This window comes from Penicillium riverlandense (genome assembly GCF_028828495.1).
Source record: "Penicillium riverlandense strain IBT 135883 chromosome Unknown utg000011l_segment0_segment0, whole genome shotgun sequence".
NCBI classification, from domain to species: Eukaryota; Fungi; Ascomycota; class Eurotiomycetes; order Eurotiales; family Aspergillaceae; genus Penicillium; species Penicillium riverlandense.
This window is the reverse complement of record NW_026643201.1, coordinates 764,548-791,357: the sequence shown is the minus strand read 5'-3', so window position 1 is coordinate 791,357 and position 26,810 is coordinate 764,548. Positions and strand designations below refer to the sequence as shown.

At 53.1% G+C, this 26,810-nt stretch overlaps 11 protein-coding genes across 11 annotated transcripts; 7 read left to right on the top strand and 4 right to left on the bottom strand.

The window, feature by feature from the left end:
- Window positions 1-74: 74 nt before the first annotated feature.
- On the top strand, window positions 75-1,650 carry N7474_011009 (DUF895 domain membrane protein; the record flags this gene model as incomplete). The annotated part of the gene is made up of 4 exons (XM_057202419.1): window positions 75-165; window positions 217-1,258; window positions 1,314-1,410; window positions 1,471-1,650. The coding sequence occupies 4 exons, from the start codon at window positions 75-77 to the stop codon at window positions 1,648-1,650; spliced, it is 1,410 nt and encodes a 469-aa protein (XP_057047703.1).
- Window positions 1,651-1,787: 137 nt separating this feature from the next.
- On the bottom strand, window positions 1,788-3,298 carry N7474_011008 (UDP-N-acetylglucosamine--dolichyl-phosphate N-acetylglucosaminephosphotransferase; the record flags this gene model as incomplete). Its single annotated transcript, XM_057202418.1, has 3 exons — window positions 1,788-2,765; window positions 2,820-3,000; window positions 3,060-3,298. The coding sequence occupies 3 exons, from the start codon at window positions 3,296-3,298 to the stop codon at window positions 1,788-1,790; spliced, it is 1,398 nt and encodes a 465-aa protein (XP_057047702.1).
- Window positions 3,299-3,464: 166 nt separating this feature from the next.
- N7474_011007 (putative nuclear pore protein (SEH1)) lies at window positions 3,465-4,862 on the top strand (the record flags this gene model as incomplete). Its single annotated transcript, XM_057202417.1, has 3 exons — window positions 3,465-3,812; window positions 3,866-4,703; window positions 4,756-4,862. The coding sequence occupies 3 exons, from the start codon at window positions 3,465-3,467 to the stop codon at window positions 4,860-4,862; spliced, it is 1,293 nt and encodes a 430-aa protein (XP_057047701.1).
- A 266-nt stretch (window positions 4,863-5,128) lies between these two features.
- On the top strand, window positions 5,129-6,718 carry N7474_011006 (putative proline permease; the record flags this gene model as incomplete). The annotated part of the gene is made up of 1 exon (XM_057202416.1): window positions 5,129-6,718. One exon carries the CDS (start codon window positions 5,129-5,131, stop codon window positions 6,716-6,718), a length of 1,590 nt encoding a protein of 529 aa, XP_057047700.1.
- Window positions 6,719-8,519: 1,801 nt separating this feature from the next.
- On the top strand, window positions 8,520-11,339 carry N7474_011005 (putative PHD finger and SET domain protein; the record flags this gene model as incomplete). Its single annotated transcript, XM_057202415.1, has 1 exon — window positions 8,520-11,339. The coding sequence occupies one exon, from the start codon at window positions 8,520-8,522 to the stop codon at window positions 11,337-11,339; it is 2,820 nt and encodes a 939-aa protein (XP_057047699.1).
- A 1,004-nt stretch (window positions 11,340-12,343) lies between these two features.
- Window positions 12,344-13,033, top strand: N7474_011004 (uncharacterized protein; the record flags this gene model as incomplete). Its single annotated transcript, XM_057202414.1, has 1 exon — window positions 12,344-13,033. One exon carries the CDS (start codon window positions 12,344-12,346, stop codon window positions 13,031-13,033), a length of 690 nt encoding a protein of 229 aa, XP_057047698.1.
- Window positions 13,034-13,270: 237 nt separating this feature from the next.
- Window positions 13,271-14,399, bottom strand: N7474_011003 (uncharacterized protein; the record flags this gene model as incomplete). Its single annotated transcript, XM_057202413.1, has 3 exons — window positions 13,271-13,375; window positions 13,434-13,820; window positions 13,878-14,399. The coding sequence occupies 3 exons, from the start codon at window positions 14,397-14,399 to the stop codon at window positions 13,271-13,273; spliced, it is 1,014 nt and encodes a 337-aa protein (XP_057047697.1).
- An 18-nt stretch (window positions 14,400-14,417) lies between these two features.
- On the bottom strand, window positions 14,418-16,006 carry N7474_011002 (NAD dependent epimerase/dehydratase; the record flags this gene model as incomplete). Its single annotated transcript, XM_057202412.1, has 6 exons — window position 14,418; window positions 14,541-14,717; window positions 14,811-14,924; window positions 14,980-15,572; window positions 15,622-15,913; window positions 15,963-16,006. Coding segments are annotated over 6 exons (1,221 nt in total).
- Window positions 16,007-17,398: 1,392 nt separating this feature from the next.
- On the top strand, window positions 17,399-18,115 carry N7474_011001 (putative MFS monocarboxylate transporter; the record flags this gene model as incomplete). Its single annotated transcript, XM_057202411.1, has 1 exon — window positions 17,399-18,115. One exon carries the CDS (start codon window positions 17,399-17,401, stop codon window positions 18,113-18,115), a length of 717 nt encoding a protein of 238 aa, XP_057047695.1.
- Window positions 18,116-18,409: 294 nt separating this feature from the next.
- On the top strand, window positions 18,410-19,893 carry N7474_011000 (RNA polymerase II accessory factor CDC73 family protein; the record flags this gene model as incomplete). The annotated part of the gene is made up of 2 exons (XM_057202410.1): window positions 18,410-19,096; window positions 19,153-19,893. 2 exons carry the CDS (start codon window positions 18,410-18,412, stop codon window positions 19,891-19,893), a joined length of 1,428 nt encoding a protein of 475 aa, XP_057047694.1.
- Window positions 19,894-21,192: 1,299 nt separating this feature from the next.
- Window positions 21,193-23,249, bottom strand: flbA (developmental regulator FlbA; the record flags this gene model as incomplete). Its single annotated transcript, XM_057202409.1, has 3 exons — window positions 21,193-21,333; window positions 21,390-22,706; window positions 22,758-23,249. 3 exons carry the CDS (start codon window positions 23,247-23,249, stop codon window positions 21,193-21,195), a joined length of 1,950 nt encoding a protein of 649 aa, XP_057047693.1.
- Window positions 23,250-26,810: the final 3,561 nt, after the last annotated feature.

The following is a 26,810-nucleotide window of genomic DNA, read 5'->3' as shown; positions in this document are numbered from 1 at the left end:
TTTTTTGGAAATAAAATAAGGCTTGTGCCGCCACCTGACATACATATCGGACCAAAATCAGAATAAATTTCCATATGGCGAACTTGGAAAAAGACATTGCTCCAAGTGATGAGGAGGTGAATGGCGATTCTTCTTCGGATGGTGTAAGCACTGAACGGCGAGAAGGTAAGTTGACAATTGGAACTGCCCGAGAATAAAAAAAGGCTGACAGTTTAGTAAAATGGTACCGTTCAACCTTTTACAATGCTCTTATCCTTGGACTATGCAACTTCCTGGCCCCCGGCATCTGGGGGGCCATGAACTCACTCGGCGGAGGAGGAGAGGAGAAGCCCTACCTGGTCAACGCGGCAAACGCATTAACCTTTGGTCTGATGGTAGTATCTTGTTTCCTATCAAGTGTCGTCGTACGTCTCATTGGAATCAAATGGACATTGATTTTGGGCACAATGGGATACGCGCCCTACGCGGCCGGCCTTTACACCAACAACCGATTCGGGGATACATGGCTGGTTATATTGGGCGCAGCGCTGTGCGGTATATCTGCTGGAATCTTCTGGATGGCCGAGGCGGCCATCGCACTCGCTTATCCGGAGCCATACAACCAGGGACGGTTCTTGGGATTTTGGCTCAGTTTCCGTGTCGGGGGACAAATCATGGGTGGCATCATCAGTCTTGGAATCAATGCCAATCGCGGCACAGAAGGCAGTGTATCATACGCCGTCTACCTTGTTTTCATTGCGCTGCAGGCCCTGGGTCCATTTGCCGGGCTGCTCCTGAACAAACCATCCAGGGTTCAGCGGAAAGACGGGATTCCGGTTCAGCTCCAGGTCACGAATAGCCCCTGGTTTGAGATTAAGCAAATGTCAAAGCTTTGGATCAGCCGGAAATTCTTGCTCATTATCCCGTTTATCTGTCAGGCGGTCTACACCGAGGCTGTGATGTTCAGCTACGAGGGGTTGTGGTTCACGGTGCGGGCGAGAGCGCTTGGCTCTTTTCTATCGGGTGTAATTGCTTTGATAGCAGGCAATCTCCTCGGCGCGTACCTTGACAGCAAAAGGATTCCATTGAAAACAAGGACTCGGTCTGCGTTTGTCTTTGTCGTCGCCTGGCAAGGGATGTGCTGGACCTGGGCATCGATCGTGACGACAGAATTCCAGAAGACAAATCCGGTCTATGACTGGACCGACGACGGGTTTGGCAAGGCTTTTGCCCTGTTCTTATTCTGGGTTGCTGGATTTCAGCTCAATTATATGTTTCTGTATGGGACTCTATCATGGCCTCGGCCGAAATTTTGCTAATATGCTAATGAATAGGTTCTTCCTCGCTGGCAATCTGGCGGACGACCACGAAGAAGTTGTTCGGATTGCTGGCTTGTTGCGTGGGACCGAGTCTGCCGCTCAGACTGTCAGCGTACGTTCTCCTTGTTTCTTCTGTAAAGTGTTGTTGATGATACTAATGAGACGTATACAGTATGGGCTGAGCAGCATCAACATCATGGCTTCTGTGGGAGATGTCTATCTCAACTTCGGTCTTTGGGCTGTCGCCATCCTGCCCGCATGGCTCATCGTCAGAGAGATAGGGACAATTCTTGGAGACAAGAAGGTGGATAGAGAGACACGCGGTTTGCGGGAGACTTCTGACGGCGAATGAAAAAGAAGTAAGTGCTTCGGGTACTTTTGGCGATATAGTATAAAGATGATCAGAGACTCTTCGAGACGTCCATGTTTGGTTCAGTAGACTAGAGTATATGTACATCAAATACACCCGTTCTGGAGTTCCATAAGTCTCTAAACAAGCCCAAACGTTCTATTATCATGGTGGAACACGAGTAACGCGAGGCGGTGCCGCACGAACAAACCAAGAATGCCGCACGCGGTCTGTACCATCACCATGTGCCATGCAAGTCGGTTCTCTTTCATTGGTCCCATCCAGACCAGCCACAGATTAAGAATTGTGAGGTTAGTTGACTCGACAATCTGACCATCTTCATTGGTAGTGATGCGCGCCAGTCGCAGCTTGTGCAGAAGATGTAGTGCCGCGGCAACCAGCGGAGATGGTGGGATGGTCCACTCCGTCACAGACGCGTCCAACAGGCCGGTCACAGCGTTAAATTTCGGCAGTCGGTGTCTAGGGCACGGAATGATTTTAAATAGTTGCGGTGTCGAGTAAAGGAAGTTGAAGATTTGCGGGATGAACAATAGCAGCAAGGTTTTGCTGAAGTGCCCAAGAATGCCCACGACGGCGAACACCATGCCGGCAAAGTAGCAATAGGTATCGCCCACGAACACCTTGGAAGGGTACCAATTGTGGCACAGGAGTGCAGCTGACACACCAATGAATGGCAACAGGAAATAGATTGAGAACAGGTGTGAGTCGGTAGCCGGGTGCGGGTATGGCGTGATGGGCGCGAGGTACATGGCATCATTGAAAAGAAGCAGAACCGCAATCACGAGCGATTGAGCCACTTCAATGCCGTTGATACCCGCCAGCATGTTGATGGCATTGGGACAGAAAATAGCAACTGCGGCCATGTACACGTAGTACAACCATCCGAGATCAACAAAGTCACCCAGGTAGCGCTGGAGCGGTACCGGAACGACCACGTGGGTGACGCCGAAATCCACGAAATAGACGATCAGCATTGGAATAGAGGCGAATGCAGGAATCAGGACTTTGTGTCTCCAGCGGATGTCGAGCAGGTCGTCTCCAATTCCCAGGATGACGACGGATTGCAGGGAAAGAAGACCCGACAGGTATAAAGCAAGCTATTCCTAAAATATTAACAAACCAATGACCCAGGGAAAGCAGGAGATACAAACCTTGCCATGGGGGAATCGGTGAAGGTACCGGCCCATTTCAACATGCTGGACTTCCACCACGACATCGCGATTTCCTCCACCGGATGTTGCTGCGACGATGTCTTTGTAAAAGGCAAATGGGATAAAAACAATCAGCGACAGCAGATACACGACCGCACAGACGGCTCCCATTGTCTCTGGTCTAGGCATCCAAAGTCAATGCTGCGGTCCACACTGCCTGCCTAGAACTTGTATACATACATCTCAGGCCGCCGGGGCTTGGCCATGTCTTTCCCCTTCAGGCCAGCCTTCAAAAACACTGGCCCAAGCCATCGCACCAGACTAAACCCCAGGGCGAAAGTGAGTCCGCTCAACGCAATGGAGGCCACGAGGGGCGCCCCATCGCCCTGGACGGTGTTTACCAGAATGCCGACGCTGGCCCCCGCAAGAAGCAGTAGACGCCATGTTTCTGTTCGTGAAAGAGAGCCAGAAGAGTTCATGGTGAGTGAACAGCTTCCAAGCCAGGAGATTGTGGTCACACCTGAAAGAATTGGCGGTTGTGATGCATTGTTGCACTCGCAATCTGGCTTCATGTAGAGCAGATGTCTTATTTTGCCGGTGTTTACCTTCACCGCCAGGGGAGCGGTCAGGCCATCTACGGCAACGATGGGCAACTCCACACGAAGGGGCGCGGGACTCTTGCCTGGATTGCACTTGCATAATCATAATCCTGGTCCATACATCGATTCTTTCTCCAGCTGCCCTGGCTCTTCCCCAGGTCCCAACATAGAGAGTGCACCCCCGGACCTCAACGGGGGCAGTGGAGCGATGTCTGGCGGATTTGCCGACTTTGATGCTGGCCATCGCGATCTGGTGACGGTGACCAAATTCAATTTCTACGGCAATCGCATCGTCACCGCGTCATCCGATCATCGCATGAAAGTATGGGATCTGAAGGACGGTCAATGGCAGCTGACAGACACCTGGCGGGCCCATGACGCGGAGATTCGCGATGTACGTAAGAAAGGAAGACAAAATGTCCAATATCTACTAAATGTGGAGTCTAGGCAACATGGAACGGTCCCTTCACAGGCCAGCATATCGGCAGTGTGGGGGAAGATATGAAGTTCAAAATCTGGCAGGAAGATGTCACACAACCGCCCAATTCAGGCCGGCGATTTAGGACGATCTTCCGGATGACTGCACCGCAAAGACACCCGTTCGTTTCTCTGGATTTCCGCAATATCGACCTCGAGTCATGGCTGGCTCTGATTACGCGAGACGGCTACTTGATGGTCATGGAACCCGTCAGCCCGGACAGTCTGGCGGACTGGCAACCCCTCGACCAATTCCGCGTGTGTGCCGCCCCTGAACGCGGCGAGGAAACCAGCTTCCGGGTCCAATTTCATCACGACCCCACGGATATCACGCACACCCTCCTACCGGAATCGGAACGGAAGAGTCTTTCCCTCGTCGTGGCGGCTATGGACACGGTCAAGGTCTATCGCACTGACGCAAACCGTCAGTTCTATCATGCCATTGAATTGAATGGCCATACGGGTCTTGTAAGAGACATTTCGTGGGCAAATGGCTCCGTGCGTGGGTACGATCTCATTGCGAGCGGGAGCAAGGACGGCTTCGTTCGCATCTTCGAAGTGTATACCACGGCCACCAACCACGGCTCGCAAAACGCGAGCGGGCGGAAATCCGAAGCCAGGACGCAGTCGCCATCGATTCGGTCAACGACACAGTCCGGGATTGGAACCGCGCTGGCAAACCGAGCACCGAAATCCACCTCTAACCGTCGGGCGAGTGGAGATGCGCAGTTCCGTCACTCATGCAAGCAGGTCGCCTGCGTGGACAGCAAACACCTCGATGTATGGCAGGTGGAGTTTTCATTTGCTGGTGAGTACTTTGGTTTCCCTTTACAACGAACCTCGAGCTGACTTGGTGCCAGGCGACGCGCTCATCTCGTCGGGGGATGATGGAATTGTTCGGTTCTGGAAGAAGTCCTTGTCAGGGGAGTGGCTTGAGTATGCTGAGACCGACATGGCATCTCAATGATATCTTGCGTGGCTGTGCTTGAGGACCGCCGCTGTATAACTTTGTTGCTTGTGTGATCCACAAGTATCCGCCATTTACTACATCCCCTTTCCGAGATACCCATCCAATCCTGTTGTGTTTTTGGTGTTGTGTCCACATGCGTATATGAGGCAGGAACGACCACTCCCACCCCTGGGTTCCCACCCCAGTCTGTTTCACTCTCTTCATCCAGCATCGCCTTCTTTGCCATGCTGCCCTTTCTTATTTTTACAGATCATTAGCCCGCCATGGCTGTTGGCCCAACACTCGGCACCGGCCTGTTCATCGGCGCGGGCCAGGCTCTGGCCGTGGGCGGGCCTGCCTCCCTCCTCATTTCTTACGCCTTCCTGTCGTTTCTCACTTACTCCATGGCCACGACGGTGGCCGAAGTCGCCACCCACATGCCTTCCGAGCACGGGACCATGGTGACCCACGGCTACCTGTACGTGTCCAGCAGCATGGGATTCGCCACGGCGATGCTCCGGTGGTACTCCATGGCGATGCTGGTCCCCTTTGAGACTACAACAGCAATGGTCAACCTCGGTGTATGGCAGACAGGTCACAATGTCATAATACGCTTGGGACTGATCACATCCATTGTGGTGGGGACCAACTTTCTCCCCGAACGATTCATCAAGATGTCCGAAGTGCTGTTCACTCACATCAAGGCCGGCACAATGGTTGCATTCCTCGCTCTTTCCCTGTCGATCGGACTCGGCGGCGCTTCTGGTCACGAGCAGTGGGGGTTCAAATACTGGAGAGACCCTGGCGCGATGCGTGAATACTTGGCGCACGGATCGCTCGGACGATTCTTGGGCTTGTTACAGTGTCTGCTCCACGCCGCCGTCGCGTTTACCTTCGCTCCCGAGTTGATCGTGCACCGCGCTGAGAACTCCGAGTTGGCTGAGACTACGAAGCGTACCGAGAACGGCCACGCGCCCCAGAGCAGCAGCATCCCTTCCAGAACGGCAGCCGATGTGTTGCAAACTGCGTTCCCCTACGTCCTGAGTGCCGTGGCCGTGGGCGTGCTGGCTCCGTTCAACGAACCCGAATTGAGCAATCATGGAGCTGGCGCTGGGTTATCCCCTTTCGTCATCGGCCTCAGGACGGCACAGGTCAATGTTCTTCCCACGACGGCGACCATCGCTATTTTCCTCTCGTGCGTGGCCTCGGGTCGGTCGTTCCTCTACCAATCCTCCCGCATTCTGTGTGCCATGTCCGAACTTGGACACGCGCCCCAGATGTTCCAATCTCGCAACCGCTGGGGTGTCCCCTGGATCGCCGTCGCCACATCCGCCTCGTTCACGGGCGTAGCATTTCTATCTGCGATGAGCTCCAGCTCGGTGGTGTTTAACTGGCTGCTCCGCTTCGTCACGACCTCTGGGTACATTTCCTGGCTGAGTTCCTGCATCGTCTACCGCCGCTTTCGCCAGCGCATGAAGAGCAATGAGATTACTTCCCGACACCGATTCGCCATTCAACCAATGGCTACATCATTTGGAATTCTTGCCAGTACTGGCCTGCTTGTTTTCGGCGGGTTGAATGCGGTCGCTCCGAGCACTGCGTCTGAATCGCGAACTGTGAGAGCGATCACGACGTACTCGGGGATCCCGGTGTTTCTTTTCCTGTATGTGGGACATCGATTCCATTCGCGGAGGCTGAGGAAACAGAGGTGGGCGGACATTAACAGACCAGATGAGCCGGTGGAAGAAGAGCATCCCAGTGGGGATGTTGACGCCAGTTCGTGGCCGAGGAGAGTCAATGGGCACCCTCCAGATCCGTTTCATCCTTTGGGTTCATTTGAGATGCAAGAGCACCCGCGGATGGTTGGGGCGTGACTGGGGAAAGTAAACTGGGAAGCGCGGTGTACCTAGAAATCCTCGCGGGAGTTGCGTGTGTATTGTGTGTATTGTTCATCGTGGAGTCGAATATCCTTAACCTATCGCGTATGCAGTGTACGGTTAAATCCGAGAGGGGAATATCCTTCTCCTAGAGGATATGGGGTACACGTGTTTCAGTTAGTCTGGCTGATCAGCCGAGTTAAAATGATGGTAAACTGAATCTGTCGTACACATTACTTGCCCCTCTTGTCTCTCTCTCTCGCTCTCTCTCGTTTTCTTCCTCCTTCTGCGCCACCCCCCCGTCCGTCACTTGGCCGATCTTCCCTTTTCCTCCCAACGTCGCCCTGTACTTCCATATCCGTTCAACCTCTTTGCCACACCTGCACGATCTTTTTATTTTAGGGGTTCCTTCCCCACACTCACCTAACCCCCCCTTGATGGATCAACCGTGCTTTCTCCTTTCCCTTTCTTCTTCCTCTTTTCTCTGATTCTCCCTCCCCTAGCGCCCTGCCCTTGCTTGGCTGGTAGTTCCTCGCAGGAGTGCCGGTGGTGCAGCCCGTCTACTTGGCACCCTCTTTTCTGGCCATCATGATGGCCACCAAACCGCTGGTGTCACTGGGTCGTCCACCACTCAACCCAGCCCAGTCTATTATTATGCTTGCTTCCTCACTCATCTTCGCTTCACTCTGCGGACTGACCATCCCACAGCCGGGATTCCCTTTCCGCGGGTTCTACACTAATATCCGCAGCTAAACCTAGCTGCTCCTACCAGCTGCCATGATGATCATATCCCCCCGACTAACGCCAGCAGCACTAACTAACCACCGACGACTAATCTCCTGCCTCCTGCCAGATACTGTCCAGCGCGGGAGACCCCGTGACTGCACCGGGACGGCCCACGCCTTCCCCGACCGGGTCTAGTGCCTCGCCGACTCACGGGCACAGTTCAGCACTGCGCACTTTGCAGCATGGCTGAGTCATCCCCCCCTCTTCCCTCGATCGCAAGCGTCTGACTGGACACCGCGCTGTTCACTCGCTGGGCTTTCGCTGCCTTAGGCCCTCGTAACCTAGTCTCTCTCTCTCTCTCTGTTCCTCTCTTTCGCTCTCTGGTCTGCTCCTCCTCCTCCTGCTCCTCTTCTTCCTCCTGCCCCAAATCTCGCTCGCCAGTCTCTGCTCTCCCTTCTTCCTCTCCCTTTTCTCGCCTCCTACCCGTGCCTACCCTCCTCCCTTCTTCCCACTCACTTTCCTCCTTCACTTTTCTTCTCTCTCCTCTCTTCTGACCACTCCACGCGAATTTGTCACCCTTTTCGCCCTCGTCTCCTCCAGCGCATTACGATCCAATCGCACCCTCTGCGCTATAGATCCTCGTCGCTGTCGACTTTCAAGACCAACGCTTCACCGGACCCCCTCGGATCTCGTTGTCCTCTCCCTCCCTCCCCCGAGGACCCTAGACGGCGCATTTTTGACGAGGTCCTCCTGCGCTCCTCTCCCTCCCTCCCGATTTCGACGATCCCATTTCCATCGTTGATCCATCGTCATCCGCCTCCGTAACTCCAGTGTGGACACACTTTCGGTGACAGGGACACGGTCTGCGCTTAGTATTGCGCTTTTTCCCTCGTCTCTGCCACCCATCCGCTCTAAACGTCCAGACGCGTCAGGATCTGACACGGAAGGCTGCGGACAACACATCCCCGCATCGTGGTCGTTGACATGCACTGTGAGAGGTGACGGTTTGAGTGCGCCTCCCTGTAAGAACATTTGTCTTGTCAGGACCTGAGAGGGGGCTATCTGTCAGAGTATGACAGATACCTCCTCCCTCGCCATCACGCACGCCACCACGGATTCGTATCCGGTCACCGCGCCTCTGGAATCCCCTGCCGCCAACGGCGCCGTCTCTGACTCGGTCGCGCCCGACGAAGAAGAGCCCTACACCATCAAATGCATCTGTCAGTTTGACGAAGATGATGGTAGCACGGTATTCTGCGAAGGGTGCGAGACGTGGCAGCACATTGTCTGCTACTATCCCGACAAGAGAGTGCCGGATGTGCACAACTGCGTCGGCTGCGAGCCCCGGCAGCTGGACAGTCGGCGCGCGACCGACCGGCAGCGGCAGCGGCGGATTCGAGAGAAAAGCGAAGACGGTGACCGGAAGAACCGGCGGTCGGGTGCCAAGTCCTCGCAAAAGAAGAAGATCAACAAGGAGGGCGACGTGAATGGTTTCCGGAGTGAGTCGAGTGCTCGCGACCAGCCACCGAGCAAGAAGGCCAAGATCTCACATCGTGCGTCTTCATCCATCAGTGCTTTGGCTGGCACTCCGACCTTTCCGCCGGACTCGCGCAAGCGCCGTTCTTCCACCTCCATGGCGGTAAGCCCGACCAAATTCTCCGGCCCCTCGATCCCCCTTTACTCGAATGAGTTCATGCACCTCTACGACCAAGATGACGACCATGTCAACATGGACAGCAATCTCTTTGTCAATGTGAGCCTAGTGGGGGACACTGCTTTGTGGTTGAAGGATCCAAACGCGCTGGCGCAACGAACGGGTGGACATCGTCCCGAGGAGATCTTTACCTGGTCTGACGTCGCCATGAACCGATCACAGTGGCCCACCTTGACTACGGAGACCATCACCGATCCCAACCTCGAGATCGATGGCCGTCACCCGATGTGGAAGATTCTCAAGACCCAAAACCCGATACAAGAAGGCCAGGTCGTGGGAGAGATCACTGGCAAGGTCGGCCATCTTCGCGACTACTGCCTCGACCCCAACAATCGATGGGCGGAATTGCGCCATCCGGAACCCTTTGTCTTCTTCCACTCCCACCTACCCATTACCATCGACAGCCGGCACGAAGGCAGCATCCTCCGCTACATTCGACGCTCCTGCAAGGCCAATGCAACCCTGAAGATCTTCATTACCAACGACGTGGAGTATCACTTTTGCTTCGTCGCCAAGGAGAACATCCCCGCGAACTCGGAAATCACTACCATGTGGTACCTAGAACCGCAACTGTCTGTGTCATCGGATGGACTGGTGAAGCAGGAGTCCGGCGATAGTGCAACCGAGGCCGCGGCCGTTCGTCTCAGCAATGCTCTAGCCAACTTTGGTGGCTGTGCATGTGACCCTTCACAAAACTGCCTGCTCGCCACCCTGGATCGCCGGCGACACCCGAGATCCTTGGACTCGAGGCAAGCAAATGGCAAGCGAAAGAAGAAAACAAAATCAATTGCCTCGCCACTCGATACGGGCCGAGCATCCAACAGCCGGGCAGGCAGCGAGACGACCAAGCATCCAGATGAGGATGATCCAGGCGCTGAGAGTCGTTCCACCTCTGGGTCTGCACGCGGTCAGCCCCGTAGTCGCGATCTCAGTCCAAGTGGAGCTCAAGACGCAGGGGCCGCTGCATCAGAGCTGTCCAGTCGCGAACGGCGCAAGATCGCAGATGCCGAGAAGCAGTTCCAGCAGCTGGAGCAAGACCAGGGCAAGAAAAAGAAGAAACGTCCCAGCGGTCCATCGGCAGGGTCTACTCCCGCTGCTGTCACCAGCTCAACGCAAACGGGATTCTTTGGGTCTCATCGTGCCTCAGGCAAGTCACTACAATTGGATACCGGCCATTCTCGCTCGCCCACCGCCGCCGTTTCACCGATGGGCGTTGCTCGTCACCCTTCTCCTCGAAAGACATCTGGGAACAGCTCGCCGTTCAACCGTTCTCCTCTCGTTCGTCCGGTCTACGTGGATGCCGCCGTACAAGCAGATGTGTATGAGGGTGATGAGCCGCCGTCTACGCCGGATAACTCACGTCGCAAGCGCGGTTTCGTTCCAATGACAGTCCGCCTCTTGAAGCGATACAGTACGGATCGTCTACGGTCTGAGGAGATTGCGCGACAGAAGTTGTCGTCGGCTGGCTCTGACAGTGTGGCGCCAGCTGACTCTCCGTCGTCGAGCACCTTCAATGACAAACCTGATGTTGCCATGATGGATGCGGAACCGCCGCAAGGCGATGAGGAGACGCAAGACACGTCGGTGATGCCTGAATCGGAATCTCCCCAATCAGCGAAAGACTCTGGGAAGCCACCGATTCCACCACCGTGGCCCTCTACTGCTGCTCACAACACCCGGATCCCTGGGATGACCACCCCCGACAACCGTGGCAATTTGCGCGTTTCCATGCCTCCGCCAACACTCCCTCCCATGCCTCTCTCCGTCAGTCCTGGTTCCGCCTCCACAGCGAGCCTTGCATCCCCCACCACCTTCGAAACATCCTCCCCGCACTCTGCCGGACAGCCACCACTCGGGTCTGTAGCTCCAACACCGACTCCCGCCAAGAAGAAGCTCAGTCTCGGTGATTATCTGATTCGACGAGGCACGATGGCCACCACGCCCACCTCGGAAAAGTCTCAGGCCCAAGCCAACGCCATCCCTGCGGCACAGAAATCACCATCTACGCCGGGTAGCGGTAGTGGGCCCGTCGCCGGTGCAGACAATGCACAACAGACCACGCCCACCAAGTCAGAGCCTGACGACGCCGACAAGAACGAGCCTTCCGGCTCGCCCGATGTGTCTATGAAGGATGCTACGGAGTCGACGACGTACCCTCCCGTCCCGTCCGTATCCTGAACCCTCCGAACCTTTTATACTAGTGGTGGTAATGGGTGAGATTTACGTGTTCTTACGATTCCCAAAAAATGTTGTGTTGTGGCTTCCAACCAGTCGTTCAACTTTCCTCCCATCGTGAGAGTGTTGATTTATTTACCGGCGTTCATCGAAGGGCCACTTTTTTTTGTGTGACGTTCATGCTCTTTATTCTTGCTTTTCGGCGTATCGGATTTGGGAAGTTGGGTACGGAAATACCAGGAAGCGAATTCGGTTGGGCAAACGGATTGTTCTATTTCGGCGGACTGCAAGTGCCAAACTGGAGTGTGGCTACATTGCACTTGACTTGTTCTTGTTCTTGTTTCTTTTCTTTCTCAAATGAACTCCAGGGGGGTTTTGTTTCTTTCTCTTTTCCGTTCTCACTCTCCTATTCTCCCCCTACTCTTTCCTCTTTTCTTTTTGTCTTCTTCTTTCAATGATTTTGTGAAACTATTTATTCAATCTTCTCTCCCCCACTATCGTCCCGTGGTTGTTTCCCGTGAGATGGTATATCGGATAGTTTGTATGAACACCATGTTTATATTCTTCTCTCTATATCAAAAGATCATAGGATGTGCCTATATTTGGATAAATGTCTTTCGTTGCTGTATACCACTAGGTTGTTATTGACGAAGCAAGGCTGATTGTTGATAGAAGAAGGATAAGAGAGTGTCTGGTTTAGAAATATGGTGTGTACTACTACAAGCTTGGCGATTGAGGACATATATACACTTGCTCTCATGTATGTCTACCGGGTAGCCCTGTGTTACTAGGCCAATAAAGATACCTCGCTCATCCACGAGAACGTGCCAAATGTGCTAAAATGTGCCAAAGTACACGGATAACCGGCATGCAGTGTAGGACAAGATGTTGTGGATGATCTTCCTACATAAATCACACTCTTCCTACTCTTGATCCTCCTCTCTCGTCCCATTCTGACCGAATTCATCAAATACATCCATCTACCAACTCCAGTCCAAGACCTCATCATGGCTACACCTCCACCCCAAGGTCAACCAGAAATCCTACTCATCTCTCTAGAGAAACCCCACACATTTGACCACAAGTACAAGAATCTCATCAACTATTTCGGAAAAGTCTCAAATCTCAGACAAGCATGGCGAGCCGAGGAAGTGTATTGGATCCTTTCCGATATTCCTCTGAAGGCGGTCCTTCTGACCGATCGAGCACTCACGGGCAAAAAGCACGGAAAGGTCCGCGATGCAGTACTGGAATACGTTCGTGGCGGAGGCACTGCAATCTGCACCGGCGACGTTGTGAAGGATTCCAGTCCCGAGGAACTCACTGCGTTCTTCAAGCATGCAGGGCTCTCCTGGACGACCGGACCTGACCATCACACAACTGTTTCCCTGAACAAGGCTCACGTCCCCCAAGACGGATGCCGGTTTCTGTCAGAGTCGTACACCCCACCGACTGTTTTCTTGGATAACGTCATGGATTCCGAAGCTTGGTACCGGCCAAATAAGTGCGCGCCTATCGAGGGAAATGAAGACTTGTTAGATAATACTGTGCAGGGTCTGAAATTGACACCGGTTGCGCTGGCCAGGATTGGAGAGGGCAGGCTGGGGTATGTGGGTTATTGCAATTCGGACGAAAGGTCTCTTGCGGTGATTCTTGTTATGTGTGGGCTGCATGTGCAACTGAAATATGATTTATGATAATGGAGAGAGATATTTAAGGTTTCTAGGATTCAACGATGCGAACATCAAGTTCAAAAGAAGTTTGATTGAGAGCAGATCAGGCTAATTGTTTCTAGGCACGAGCGTGCCATTCACTTCTCTCGGTACAATTCTTCATTTCTTTGCCGTGTGGCTTGTTTTTATATCATTCTCATGGTATCAGGTGAAGGAAATATTGCTAGACCAAAGTGAGACGGTATATGAAGATGGCCGAAATCATGACGGATAGTACTCCACAGGCTTAACGCCGGCCAGGGTAGTGATAGGTTCACCTGCTTTTTCTATCCGTTCCAATTCTTCACGAGCCATTTTTGATTGTATCTATAAAGAAGTTTTAGTTACCATAATCAACGCAATATCTCAACCTTGGTGAACTTACCTCTATGCGGTTCGGGGCAAGAAGCTCCCTCGAACCTGTAGTCTTCCACTCGGGCAGACCCTTGGGCCTACCTAGATCTCTTAAGGTCTTCTGCTCAACTAGGCTGTACCGGCCATCTGCGCGGTTGAAGTTGAAAGGCTCCTTAAGGGCGACTGGCGGGTTGGTAATGATGCGGATGTCGCGTCGCAGGTTGCGAGAAGCAGAGTGTAGCATGAATGGGTGGAGGAGAAAGACATCTCCCACTTCCCCAGTAGCCTCGTGGAAGGACTCGTCCTTTGTATATGTTGAGGAATTAGCCCAGCGTTTCCAGCAATGGGTCTCCTCCGTTGGGATATTCGGGGCGTTGCGAGAGATGAGGGACGGCCATGTGCCCTCGGGGTGGTTATACTAAATCATCCTACAGGTTAGACTGCAATAGAGTGAGATTGTCCGAAAAGAACATACCAGATGATCAGCTACCAGCCCAATGCCATCAGTACAGATCGCAGTCCCGCCCCCCTTAGGCTTAATATCGCTGAAGAGCGGAATAACCAAAAGTGCCTGCTCAGGACTATCCAGGAAATGAATGAACCAGTCCCCATCATTGTGCCAATTATCCAAAGACCGAAGATCCAAATCGTCCTCCGGACTGTATTCTGGCTTGCCCATATTCACGATCCAACCATCCTTCCAATCTTTGCACCAGTCAACTATTCGGTCTGCTCCACCAACCAGCTCACAGATGGCGTGCCACGCTTTGGGAGCGAACTCCTCGACGCTGATCATGGTGTGACCCGGCATGTTCACCTTCTCCTCCACCCAGGTTGACTTGTCAGTGGGCGAGATCCCTAGACGAGTCCAGACTGAGGAGGTGAATTCCGCCGCTGCTTCACGAGTGAAGCACTGAGGAACTTTGATGAAGCCATGTTTGAGCCAGTGTTGTTTTTGCTCCTCACTGAGAGTATATTGACATTTTGCGGCGGGCATATTTGGTGCTGTTGCTTTTCTATCCAAAAGTCAAAAAGATGTGAGCTACTGGAGAAGCATTGTCAATTGGTCTTATAAATACTGCTGGGTAAAAGGTAAAAGGGCAAGAGAGGCAGCGTCGTCTGACTATAATAGGCTGACCAATCATCCGAGACATTATCCGTTGCCTTCCAAAATAGTCCCGGGAGCAACTCCGTTCCCAAATAGGTCGACCGACGACCGCGAATTCTGGAGATATGTGAGGTAATAATATGCCGAGCAAGCTGTGAAAACGCCTCGTCTGTGCGATGATTGCCAACTGGGAATTTCTCATCGCTCCTATGGGGTTACTCATACAATTGATGTATTCATGTGAGCGACCATCATATATCTAGTTCCATGCTATACGCATATCACGCTCCCATTGACTACACAACCCCACTCAGTAGATCTTCAAAGCTCTCTTGAATAGAAGTCTCGAAATCGCGTTCGGTTTTAGCTGGCTTCCAACCCAACTCATAAGCCTTTTCAGGTTTAGTGCTAGAACTGCTCAACCAGTCAGCTTACATGTCCTCTGGTGAGGGGCGATCCAGTTGCTTACTTGGACGAGAAGCATGCCTCGGCGAACTTAGGATCTCCATCGGCCAATTTTACAGCTGCCTCTTTAAGACTGATTGACCTCGGGGTTGCCGATTGCAAAGCGCCCAGGTTAAACCCCACCTTTCCTATCTGCGTCGCCACACCAAGCCACGAATGAGACCCGGTGCTCGAGAAGTAGTACCCGTTGCGGCCGAAAGGAACATCTCCGCCGGAGAGAATCTTCTCCAATAGCAGCGCATACAAACTCGAAAGATCGGACACGTGAACATGGCCAGAATTCGTTGTTCCCGCATCAATATGCTCCGAATAACCTGTTGCGATTGCATTTCTGATCAAAGTTGGGATCTGGTGTGATTGTCGTTTGAACCAGCCATCGCCACGGCCATAGACTGAAGGTGGCATCACGATGTACGTCTTCACATTTGCGCTTTCACCTGTTTGAATAATATTGACATCGGCGGTCCGTTGGCCGTATGCTTGGTGTGCTTCGCGAAGCAGCTCATACTCATAGATGTTGTCTTTATCAGAGAATGTCTGCACTTCAAACGGAGACTTGGTAAGTGATGACACAGCGATGTTAGTTGTCCCAGAGAGCTAAATTTCTGTTTAGTATATTCTCGTTAGGTCTCATCAGGTCTCTCACGTGTACAAAGTGGACGTCGGCTCCTGTTTCTTCCCTCCTCTTTTGAAGACCCTGTATAAGTGCCTTGGGAGCATCAGAATGATGGCCCGAGGCTACGTTCACAACAATGTCGTGGCTGCTTGCCACTTGCTTTAATCTATCTGCATTACCCAGGTCGTTCACGAGCACCGTTTGAACTCCTTTACTGGCAAGAAGGTCTGCTTGATCAGGCCGCCGCACAACGGCTGTTATGGATAGGGATTTGAGTGCCGGATCAGTGGTGTCGAGTATCCGGCGCAAGACTATTCCTCCTCTGTAGACATTTATCAGTCAAATACTAGGGATTGACTGGCTGGACGGACATAAAGCCAGTTGCTCCGGTGAGAAGTAACTTGGAAGGCGCCATTTTAGATATGTGATAAGTGACGCAAAGAGAAGAGACTCTACTACAAGTTTGATTGTTAGTTTATAACTATTCATTCATTTGTGATTAGAAATCAAGTTACGGCCCCAACATCTGCGGGAATACATATTCCGTGAGCGGCGAGGAATTACTTCCCGCCTTAAACAGCGAACCAGTGTATATCCAAAACAAAACAAGTAGTTGTTCTGTAAGAGTTTCTGCAGGTTATTAAAATAATAATAACATGCTTCCCTTACAAAAAGCGGCGAGTGGCTAGCTGTAATACGGAAGGAGTTTACACACTTCCAACTAGGAAAGTGATCGCGTGCTCTTTTTTGGCAAGGATGGTTGATTCACTGTATTTCGGATTTTTTAAGATCATTGCAAGGCATTGATTTAGCTTAGAGAGATTGATGCATATTCCCTCTCCTCCAGCCAATTGAGTGAAATGTTGTAACTATATGAGGTCATGGTCGATGAGTCAAACTTGGCGATAAGAGGGGTCGATCGGTGAGACTTTTTCTTCTCTTTCAATGCAAACTTGAACACTCAAGGCCACTGCTGAGCCTACCTCATTCACTATGAGTGCCTCGGAACCCGATTCCTTGTCGCTGGATGACATCTCATCCCGTCGATCATTCCATGAAATGACTCCCGAGATCGAACAGCCCGCACTAGCGCCAGCTGATCGAGGCAAAGCTGCCTGGTTGATGCTGGCTTCGATATGTCTCATTCAATTGCCCGTATGGGGTGTGTCTTGAGAGGACCTCATGGTTCCAATCAAATTACTAACGGCAGCAGGCTTCTCTCTTGCCTTTGGTGTCTTCCAGGAATACTACTACACCCATAGCGTGCTAAAGGGAAGCAAAGGCGACCTGGCGGCGGTGGGAACTACCTCTACTGTATGCAGAGAAACTCTCCAGACCAGGAAACATTCTGATCTCCAGACTAGGGGGTCATATATCTGCTCTCACCCGTCACTTTCACGCTGTTGACTCGGTACCCCCGTCTTCAGTTTTATTGTGCTCCCGCGGGTATTGTTATCACCGTTCTCGGGTCATTGTTGTCCTCCTTCGCCATTGAGGTGTGGCATTTAATCGCCACTCAGGGGGTTATGTGCGCCGTCGGCAATGCGCTCCTATTCAGTCCGTCATCCCTCTATCTCGATCAATGGTTTGTGCGCCGGAAAGGCCTCGCGCTGGGGGTCATGTGGGCTGCGAAGAGTCTTGCTGGGTTGGCGATGCCCTTCGTTGCCAGTGCTTGTCTGGACAATTTTGGTTCGAGAACTACGCTGAGGGCATGGACTGTCACCGCGGTAGGATGATACTTGACAATGCAGTATCATCAAGCTGACATTCCATCTAGTTGGTGACTTCACTTATGGCTTTGCCATTCATGAAGCCGCGGATTCCAGTGTCAACATCTGCGTCCGCCCGTCCCCTGGACCTTAGCTTCTTGAAACTGACCACTTTCTGGATGTTGCAAGCAGGGAATGTCATCCAGAGCTTCGGATACTTCCTACCCTCGACATTTCTCCCCTCATACTCCACCACTACCGTCGGTCTGTCCCAGACGACTGGCACATTGCTCGTTTCCCTTTTCAACGCGACGTCCGTTGTCGGCGGGATTGCAGTGGGAATGCTCTGCGATCGTTTCTCTGTAACAAACATTATGCTTTTGTCATCTGTGGGCTCGGCACTGTCTGTGATACTCTTCTGGGGCATGGCAGGGTCTGAGGAGCCCGGCTCTTCGCAAACAGCGATGGGCCTCCTAATCACGTTCTCCATTTGTTATGGCTTTTTTGCCGGCGGGTTTAGCTCTACATGGTCTGGTGTCATCACTCAGATCAAGCGTGACTCTTCACCATCCCTGGAGACAGGTTTGGTGTTTGGCCTTCTGGCCGGGGGCCGGGGCATTGGGAATGTCATCAGTGGGCCACTGAGCACGGCGCTGATCCAAAAGGGTTCTCTTACTGGTGGTCATGGCCATGGCGATACTGGATTTGGCACTGAGTATGGAACTCTCATTCTCTTCACGGGCATCACGGCATTTCTTGGTGCGTGGAGCTGGATGTGGCGGTATATCAGCACTGGGGTGCGTCTGGTCGTTTGAGGCGGGGTTATGCAGCACTACAGCTGGTCCGTGAGATATATTAAGCTGAAATGTGAGGAATAGTAAATAGCAGCAGTATCACATGAAACTCACCCAGACCAACGACATCCGGTAGTCAAAGAAGTGAATGCCGTATAGATCGAAAACTAACCACGTGATCTAACCTGCCGCTTCATTCACTGCGATCCGCCAAAAGGTGTCATTCGCGCAACCCTCAACAGCAGAAGCTGCACCCTCCCAACCACCTTCATTGCAGCCTCTGCTTCAGGGCCATCGTCCATTCTCATCTCCACGATGGCTTCCGATGCTGCGTCCCAGGATCCCCTCCTCTCGCTCCGCCGCGCCATCGCAGCCGGCAGCCTTCCCACGCCGACGACCTCGTCCGAGCTCAGCGACCAGCCAGCTACCGACAATCTGGCCGAGGCGACTCATCTGTACTTCTCCCAGCCAATTCCACAGGTGATCGCATTAAACACAGCGACGCGCTTCGTATCCGCATCCACCGACTCGGCCGTCGACCTGCGCAGCATCTTTTTCGCGTGGCAGAAGAAAGATGTCGCCATTCCGGACTACATTGCCTCGGCGCAGGAGCTGAACGAAGAACTCAAGAAGAAGGAGGGCCAGGAGCCGGGCAAGGAGGAGGTGGTGCAGAACCTGGTTTTCGTCGAGCGTCTCGATCTCATCACCTGGCTAGAGGGCGCCTCTGATGAGAGCGAGTACATCAAGCCTCTCGAGGGTGCTGCCGCTGCCGCTGAGGCTGCCGCTGCCGTTGCTGGTGCTGCGCAGGCGGACGCTTCGGCTGGTATTGCCTCCGGCGCAACTGGGGGCATTTCTTCGGTGCCCAGCGGTGCGCCGGCCGCACAGGCCGGAGCTCAGGCTGGTCGTGCGCAGAAGCCTATCGATCCTCGGTTGCAGGAGATCTACAATGGAGAACGGAAGACGGGGGATCGTAATACGGTGCTACGGGGCATCAAGCCGACGGTGAGTTTTGTTTCCAGGCCATAACCACACCCACATACAATCTAACAACCAAGCAGGACTTCTCACACGTCCGCAAGAGCGCGGAAATCTTCCTGGATCGCAACCGCAATCGGGCCGGGCAGGCCGGCGCCAAACCAGGCAGCAAGAACCAAGTCGTGCCCGCGCCGTCCGCAGGCCTGTCCATGACCTCGTCATCTCGCAAGTCCGGCTCGTCTTCGCGACCCGACCCAATCATCCTCCTCTCCCCATCTGCCTCCTCCCTAATCCGCATGTCAAACATCAAATCCTTCCTCCAAGACGGCGTCTTCGTGCCGCCCGACCACCCAACCCTAAGCATGACCGACGCCCCCAACTTCCTCTACATCAACCGCCCCCTGCGCATCATGGCCGACCCATCCGCCTCAGCAGGCGCCGCAATCGGTTCCTCCGCCGGCAAGCCCCGCAAGCCCACGCGGTTCATCGTCGCCGACAGCCCCGCCAATTTCCGACCCGAGTACTGGAACCGGCTTGTCGCTGTGTTTACCACCGGCCAGACTTGGCAGTTCAAGTCCTACAAGTGGACTTCGCCCCCGGATCTTTTCAAGCACGCGACTGGTGTCTATATCGGCTGGGCCGGCGAGGAAGTCCCCAGCCAAGTCAAGGGATGGGGTCGTGGCGTGAAGAGCTTCTCCGTTGACCGCTGGGATGAGAAGGGCGGGCCGCATGGTCCTGGCCGCTGGAGAGACCATGAGATTGTCGAGGGCATCTGGTCGACTATTGAGGAGAGCATGAAGCTGCATGGATGGGGACCGAAATGAGCTTCTTTTTTTTTTTTTTTTTTTTGCCCAATCTTGCATCTGTTTCCCTTTCTCCCCCCAATTCTCGATTTACGACATGTTATATTTCAAGGCGTGGGTTCTGGCGTTGTCTTGCTGTGTGAACTCTTCTTACCTCCCCAGGGCTTCTTCTATTCTACTCTGCTTCGCTTCCGATAGAAGATTTTATTCTGTACAATGAAAATTAAAATGGACTTTATTGACTTCATGTGGGAAAACTGCAGAAATTTAAGCAGCGAAACAAAGTTTTAAGACACAGCAATTGTCCTAGGGTTGTAGATTAGTAGGTGTGTATAATAGACGTTACGCCACGTACTGTATGTGTAGGTCCTGATGCAGTCTATCTATCAATTTCAACTCTATTTACACCTTGCACATATGCTTCCCGACGGTTTAACTTTATTCTACTTAACTGTATAAACAAGCAACTAGTGACTATGACATGCATGTTGCAAACATATATACCGAACCGGAGAATACCCAAGGCACTTAGCTCGTAAGCACCACAGCACCAGGAAACTTGCTACAAGCCAAACCCAATAAGAATTGAGAATTGAGTCATGTTCATTGCAATTAATTCCACACGGAACCGAGCTAGAAACAAAAAGAAGCCAGAACTCACACGCTGTGCTGAAGGAAAATGATAAAGAATGAGATGCAAATGAGACAAAGGAGATGGAAATGGAAATGGAATAGAAAGTGGTATGAAAAGGCAAAAAGGTGCTCAAATCAAAGCTCAGATAAGGCAGGCAATGCAGACGAACAAACAGTGTTGAGAACACCAAACACAACGCGAAATAAAAAGAAAACGCCGTTTCCGATGCTCGGTAGTAGAGAGATCCAAAAGAAAGATAATCCTCCAGTCTTGGATGTGTTGATGTTTTGTTTTCGTCTTTTTAGTCAAATCTTTCTTCCTCCGTGAATAGGAGCTTCCAACGTATGCGGGTTGAAGAAAGGGAGAGAAAACGTCGTTCCAAATATTACAAGATGTTTCCCAGGTTCCGGCCTTCTCTATAACATGAGCCATCGATCGTAATGTCTTTCGTCAGGGGAGCGAGCCGAGGATGTATCGATCTCGTGACGGGTGGGTAGTAAGAGTATGGTAAGCCGTCGGTGCTTGTTCGACAGGCAGCGTGTCGTGTCGGTCGTGACGGAGGTGAGGGCGGATCACCGGAACAGTGGATCTCGACTGGCCCAAAAGGTGTGCTGGGAGACGATGATACAGTGCCGTGGGGCGAGGCCGGTTTGTCCAGAATGTCAACGCTGACCACGGGGGACGCGTCACGCCCGGGCCGACCGGCTCATGGTACGCTCCGGGAGGCCCTGAGTGGGCGAGTATGAGCGAGCAGAGGAGATATCCACGTCGTGTTCCTGGAGGACAACGGCGTACTTGGGATCGCGCATAAACTTCGGTACAGAGTCCTGAAGAAGAAAGTTAGTGAGCACCATATAATTGGGAAGAAGAAAAAAAGACTTACGCTAGCCATCAACTTGAAGACCGAGTTCTGGGCAAGCTCGAACAGATTCACGACCTCCTGGAGACTCTTGAACATCGACTCGTCATCTCCCACGGCCTTGGTCATACGACCAGCCAGGCTGTTGCGCAAAGCATGGTCGATGTTCAACTCGCAAGGCGACCCAGGGGCCAGGAAAGCGTTGTACAAGCCATAGGCTGCGGCTAGGGTTTCTCGGACCGAGTCCACCTTGTTGAATGTACCAATCTTCTCCGCCTTGTGGTAGTTGGCCGTGAACTCCGACACGTCGATATAGAAAGACAGATTCTCCTCACACAGCGAGTAGCGGAGAAATTCCCGGAAAAGAAGGCGAAGAGCCGGGTCTTGGAGGATATGCGTCAGACGGGAGTTGTTCGAGTCGCGCGGGATTCCTCGGTTGTCGTAGCCACTGTTGGTATCGCGGCTCTTGTCACGAGCAATCCACCCGCACACGCGCTGGCCACGTTCGGTGATGCCGTAGACCGAGTATTTAGAGGGCTGGAAAACAGCATTCCCGGAATCGGGGAATGACTTGTCATCCTGAATCATTGTGATCAAGCCGTACTTGACAAAGAGTTCGGCAATCAGGCACGTTTCCCGGCGATCGATGGTGGTTGAGCAATCCATCAGCCAATCCACCGCAGCCTTGCCGATAAACGTGTTGGTGTAGATCTTGCCATCCTGCAGCTTCCGTTCGCGCGCCATCTTCACACCCACCATACCGTTGACGTAATCGGTCAGCGAATCCGAGTCCGAGGTCGAAATGCTGCTCTTGATGTTGGGACCATCCTGGCCGGCGAAGCGGCGGAAGATCACCTCCATCGTGGCGCGATCAGGTGACAGCTTGTCGGTCTCGACATCGCGCTCCAGGGTAACCAACTGCATCGTGTTGCGTGGTGACTCCAGGACTGACATGACGTGGCGCGCAGTGATACCATTGCGCTGGCAGAAACGCTGCAGGATGTTGATACCCTTGGGCGTGAGCTGGAACAGGGCGCCCTTGAGCGGGAAGACCATGGTCAGCTTGCCATCCACGGTCTCGATGAACCGGGCATCAAGGAAGCGTTGGCAAACGGAGCGGGCCATTTCCTTGGCCATGGAGAAAGTGGTGGTCGTGGTGGTGGTGACAATGCGAGACGGGTCCTTGGGATCGGGCATTCGGTTGGATTGGGAGAACTTGAGCGAGCCCAGGTTGTTGATGGCCTCTTCTGAGGTGAAAGTGTGGTCATATCGGGTAAAACGAACACGGTGTGAATCCAACTTCAAGCTGACCATGAGGGTGGAGAAGAGGTCCATGAAATCCTAGACTTTGTCAGTGTCCAATGTCCCCCCGTCCATGCGATCGCAACGTACCTTGGTGAAAGGACGGTCATCTTCGGTCATGCGCAACAAGCGGGATGAGGTTTGATGCATTTTGGAGGGTAGAGCCGGCTGGGCTGGACGGCTGTCCTGGGGAGGTGTCGGAAGGCGCGAGAGGGTCTGGCGACGCCCAGGGTACTGTTCCGCTGGCGCCGGGGAGGAGGCACGCGAAGTATCAAAGGACAACTGATCACTGCTGGGGCTTTTGGCGGACAGTGGTGGGGTCACTGGCAGTGGAGGCTTCTGTGAGGCCGAGAAACTGGCGAAAGTGCTGGAGGGTTTCCCACGGGCCAAGGCGGCAAAGGAGGGACGAGGGCGTGAGGAGCAGGTGGTGGTGGTACTCGTCGGAGAAATGATGACGGAAGAGGAAGACGAGGGGGTGCGGGTGAGGGTGGAAGTGTGAGTAGGAGAGAAAGGGTCCGGCAGGAGTGGAGGGAGAGGGAGAGAATCTTCTCGGCAGTGGTTCCCGGAAGATATGGTTGGCATTGGAAAGGGAAGGGAAGGGAAGGCAGGGAAGGACGGGGATTGCGCCGATCGGGGACAAAGAAGGGGGCACAAATAATTATGGAGTGGAAGGAAGGAAGGAAACAAGGGGAGCGGGAAAAAGGGGGAAATGGTTTCTTTTTGTTTTGAGGGCAACAACACGATGAAACCGAAGTGTAGTTACGGCGGGAGGCAGAAGGAGGAAAATCTGCAGTGTCTTTGACCCACTGGCCACGCGAACGACGGCAGCGTGGACGGGCAGTCCGACTACATTCTACTCATTCTTTTCTTGCCTTCGATCATTCCATTCCTCTTGCGACACGACCACTACTCTCTCCTCTGAATAAAAATCCCAAGTGAGGTGGAGCGGTAATACCAATACCGAGTGTGGTGAAATCATTGAACACATCCGACCCAGGGAACCTGGCTGCAGAGATCGTCGCTCTTCCCATGGTGATTTCAGGAAAAGCCCCCCGAGCGCACACCACGTGGGAATCCTTCTCAGCCTCCCCGTGTTGGCTCAAACACCAACCTTATCGTGGGTCGCCACTGGACACTAGTGCCATTTGGGGAAAGGAGTCCCAATGCAGCCCGACCAGTCCGAGACGTAATTCTGATCGGCTAGTCCGGAGTAGGCAGTACCTAGTCCCCCTCGGATTCCCTAGGTGATTCAGCTAGCCTTCCACGCCTTCTTTGGACGGTTCCACGCCCACGTGGGCTTAGCGTCTGTACAATCTCGCTTGTTCCTTCGCGCCGACAACCTGTTTGTTTCATCCTTTGTTTGATGTTTTCCCTCAAACCTGGATGGCGGTAACTCTGATACCGCTGGCGCCTACTCGTCGCCTCTCAGGGGTCGGTGCCCGCGCCAGGATCAGGCACCCAACAATGGTTCATTCCGGCCTCATACGTCAGCGGTGTCGCAACGAGGCAGTCTTGGGCTCATCGAGCCTTCGCCTCCCAATCGTTCGGTAAGGCTTTCGCTAGCAGCTTTCTAGAGGCGAACTTCGTGATACATCCAATCGATGTATCCTGCCGATCCCCTTGCCACGTGGATTGGACAGGGGTGGGTGCGTGGATCACTGAGTACATCACGGTACCCTATGGAGTTAGGCTGTAAACAGTACCGACCGTCCATCTGTCCGCCGTACATACACCGGCAAGGACGCAAAAGGGGGGCCACCAGGGGCCAATAGTGCCCTGTACCCGTCCGAGCACATCCGATCAGGCCCCCTCGGACAATAAATGATCGCTGAGGCTCTGGCTCCTTCCTCCAATAATTGGGGGCCCGTGTCAAAATAAAAGTGGTCGGACAGGATGAATGGCTGGCCTAACGACGACTAGCAGCGCAACTACGAGACTCTAAGCCACATTGTTGACTAGTTCAGCATGGGCCGTGCGGGTCGCTTGAAGCCGCTACTAGCTGGACAGAGTTAAGATCAGACGGCTGGTGGAAATAGTTAATCCCGAGAGACGCCGGAGGATCTTTCCATCTGAGCGCAGAGTTGCGGTCAGACGGTTTCATCAACAGACGTAGTGGAAGTCAGTCGATCCTCGTGTTGATCCTCATCACACCATCCCTGATTGCCACGCGACGGCGGCGGTGTCAAACTCGGTCAGGGGTGCGCCATAGGGACTGTCGGTCCGCTGGGGTGCAGCCCTGATTGGTGATGAGAAAAGTAAACCAGGGCCATTACGGCCTGGGCGCCCCTTGCATGCCGATAGCGCTGGTGATGGTTTGAGGGAGGCCCTCGTATTTGCAGTTGGAATAATAATAATACTCGTGAAGTCGCCATAGTTAGTTAGCGCCCTCATCTTGAAACTACGACAGTAAAGAGCGCCGACCCCGGACAGCAGCGTGCGGGGAAGAACATGACACGAGTCATCTCACGATCTCTGTGCCCCCTCTCTGCCACGTGGAATGCCCTAGGACAATCGCCTATTCCTTCTCGGGCACTCACTGCGTCTGCCGCCATGTGGCTGCCTCCTGGGTCGGGGAGGAACAGGGATGGCCATCCTGCAGCGAGGGACCCCTCAATGCAGTGCATAGCAGGCTTATGTACTGTACAAAATTGAGGGGTACCAAAATGGATGTTTGATCGCTGTTTGTTGCGATCCGGCACTGCGGTTTGGGTGCATGGCGTAGACAAATCCAGAACTACAACGCGGGATCTTCACGTTCGCCGTGAGTTTAGCTATTCATGTCGTGTCGGAGATTTTTGCTTTCTATTTTCGGCCCCCAATTTGTGAATCACCAGAAAAAAAGAGGGCTCCGCGCGCTGTCCCGGTTGGGGTTAGACCAGTTCTCAGGCCTCGCATGAATCGTATTTCGGACGATCGCCGCAGCTTGTGCTGAGCCAATGACTCTAGGGCCGAATCGTACATACAATTTTACAAAACACTGTGTCTCCACCTGCTCGAACGAGACATGGCGTGCGAGGGCTGAGTACATAATACTGAGTGAATCACGTCATAGACTCTGGTAAACGTGATCTGGGATCGGGAAAAAAAGCCCAGATCAATCTGAACCGAACAGCTCCTGACCCATTACCAGCGATCCACTTCGGCCAGAGCGGGCTCCAGAGCATCAGCGTGGGGGTGGCATGATTCCGATGTGCCAATAGGGGTTTCCAAAGTGGGAGAAAAATGAGAGAATACGGGGGAAGTCCGTGTGGCGAGATTTCGGATTCGCACTAGCACTATTACAGAATTTTTCTGGAAGACACTAAGAAGCACCGCCTCCACGGTGAGCCATGGGTCCGTCTCCTGGAGCCTATCTGTGGTTCCCGGATATCTGAAGCGATTGGGAATAGTTGAACAATCCAATTATTGGGATTCGGAGGAACCCGGTGTTGCCCCTTTTTTTACGTCTTTGTTCCTGACTTAGCCCTACCTTGGGAAAAGGTATCATTCGACCGAAGCTCGGCGGGAGTTGTCGGAGTGCAAACCCTAATTCTTGATTATTGTGTGCTTAACTGTTGTTATTCGATAAGTGACAGCTAGGTGCGATCGGATCGGAGGGTACTCACTTGGACAAGGTGGTCTGTCATTTAGCAGTAGTCCCGAATAAGAGAAAGACGGGTCGTATGTACGGAGTATGGTTCACGATTCCTTTCGCCCGCAAGTATTGAAGAAAGGATTCAACTTCGCGTGGGTTCCCCTGGGAGGTGTCGCAATGGAGGATCAGTAGGTACATCTAACATCATCCAAAGGATTCGCTAGTATCTAGATGAGGTCGACGATCGCAGGAAACGATTGGGCCAGAGGTTGCGATCATGACTTGCATCAGTCGATCATCCTTTCCCCGGGTGAAGGTTGAAGGATGTAAATCATATGCAAGCCTGCCATCTCCTGTAGGAGTGCCTGTCCCGGGCCAAAAGGACCACGGCATAATCACAATTTTGTGTAAGACTGCCCAATAATGGTAGACACCCACTGCTGCACACCATCAAGCAGAGTTCTTATCCTTTTTACATCCATCCAGGCTTGTCTCTCTCTCTGCCATGCCTAGCGAAACCCGGAAAACCCCCGTTGATGTGCAGTCGCCCAACATCTGCAGATGCACTA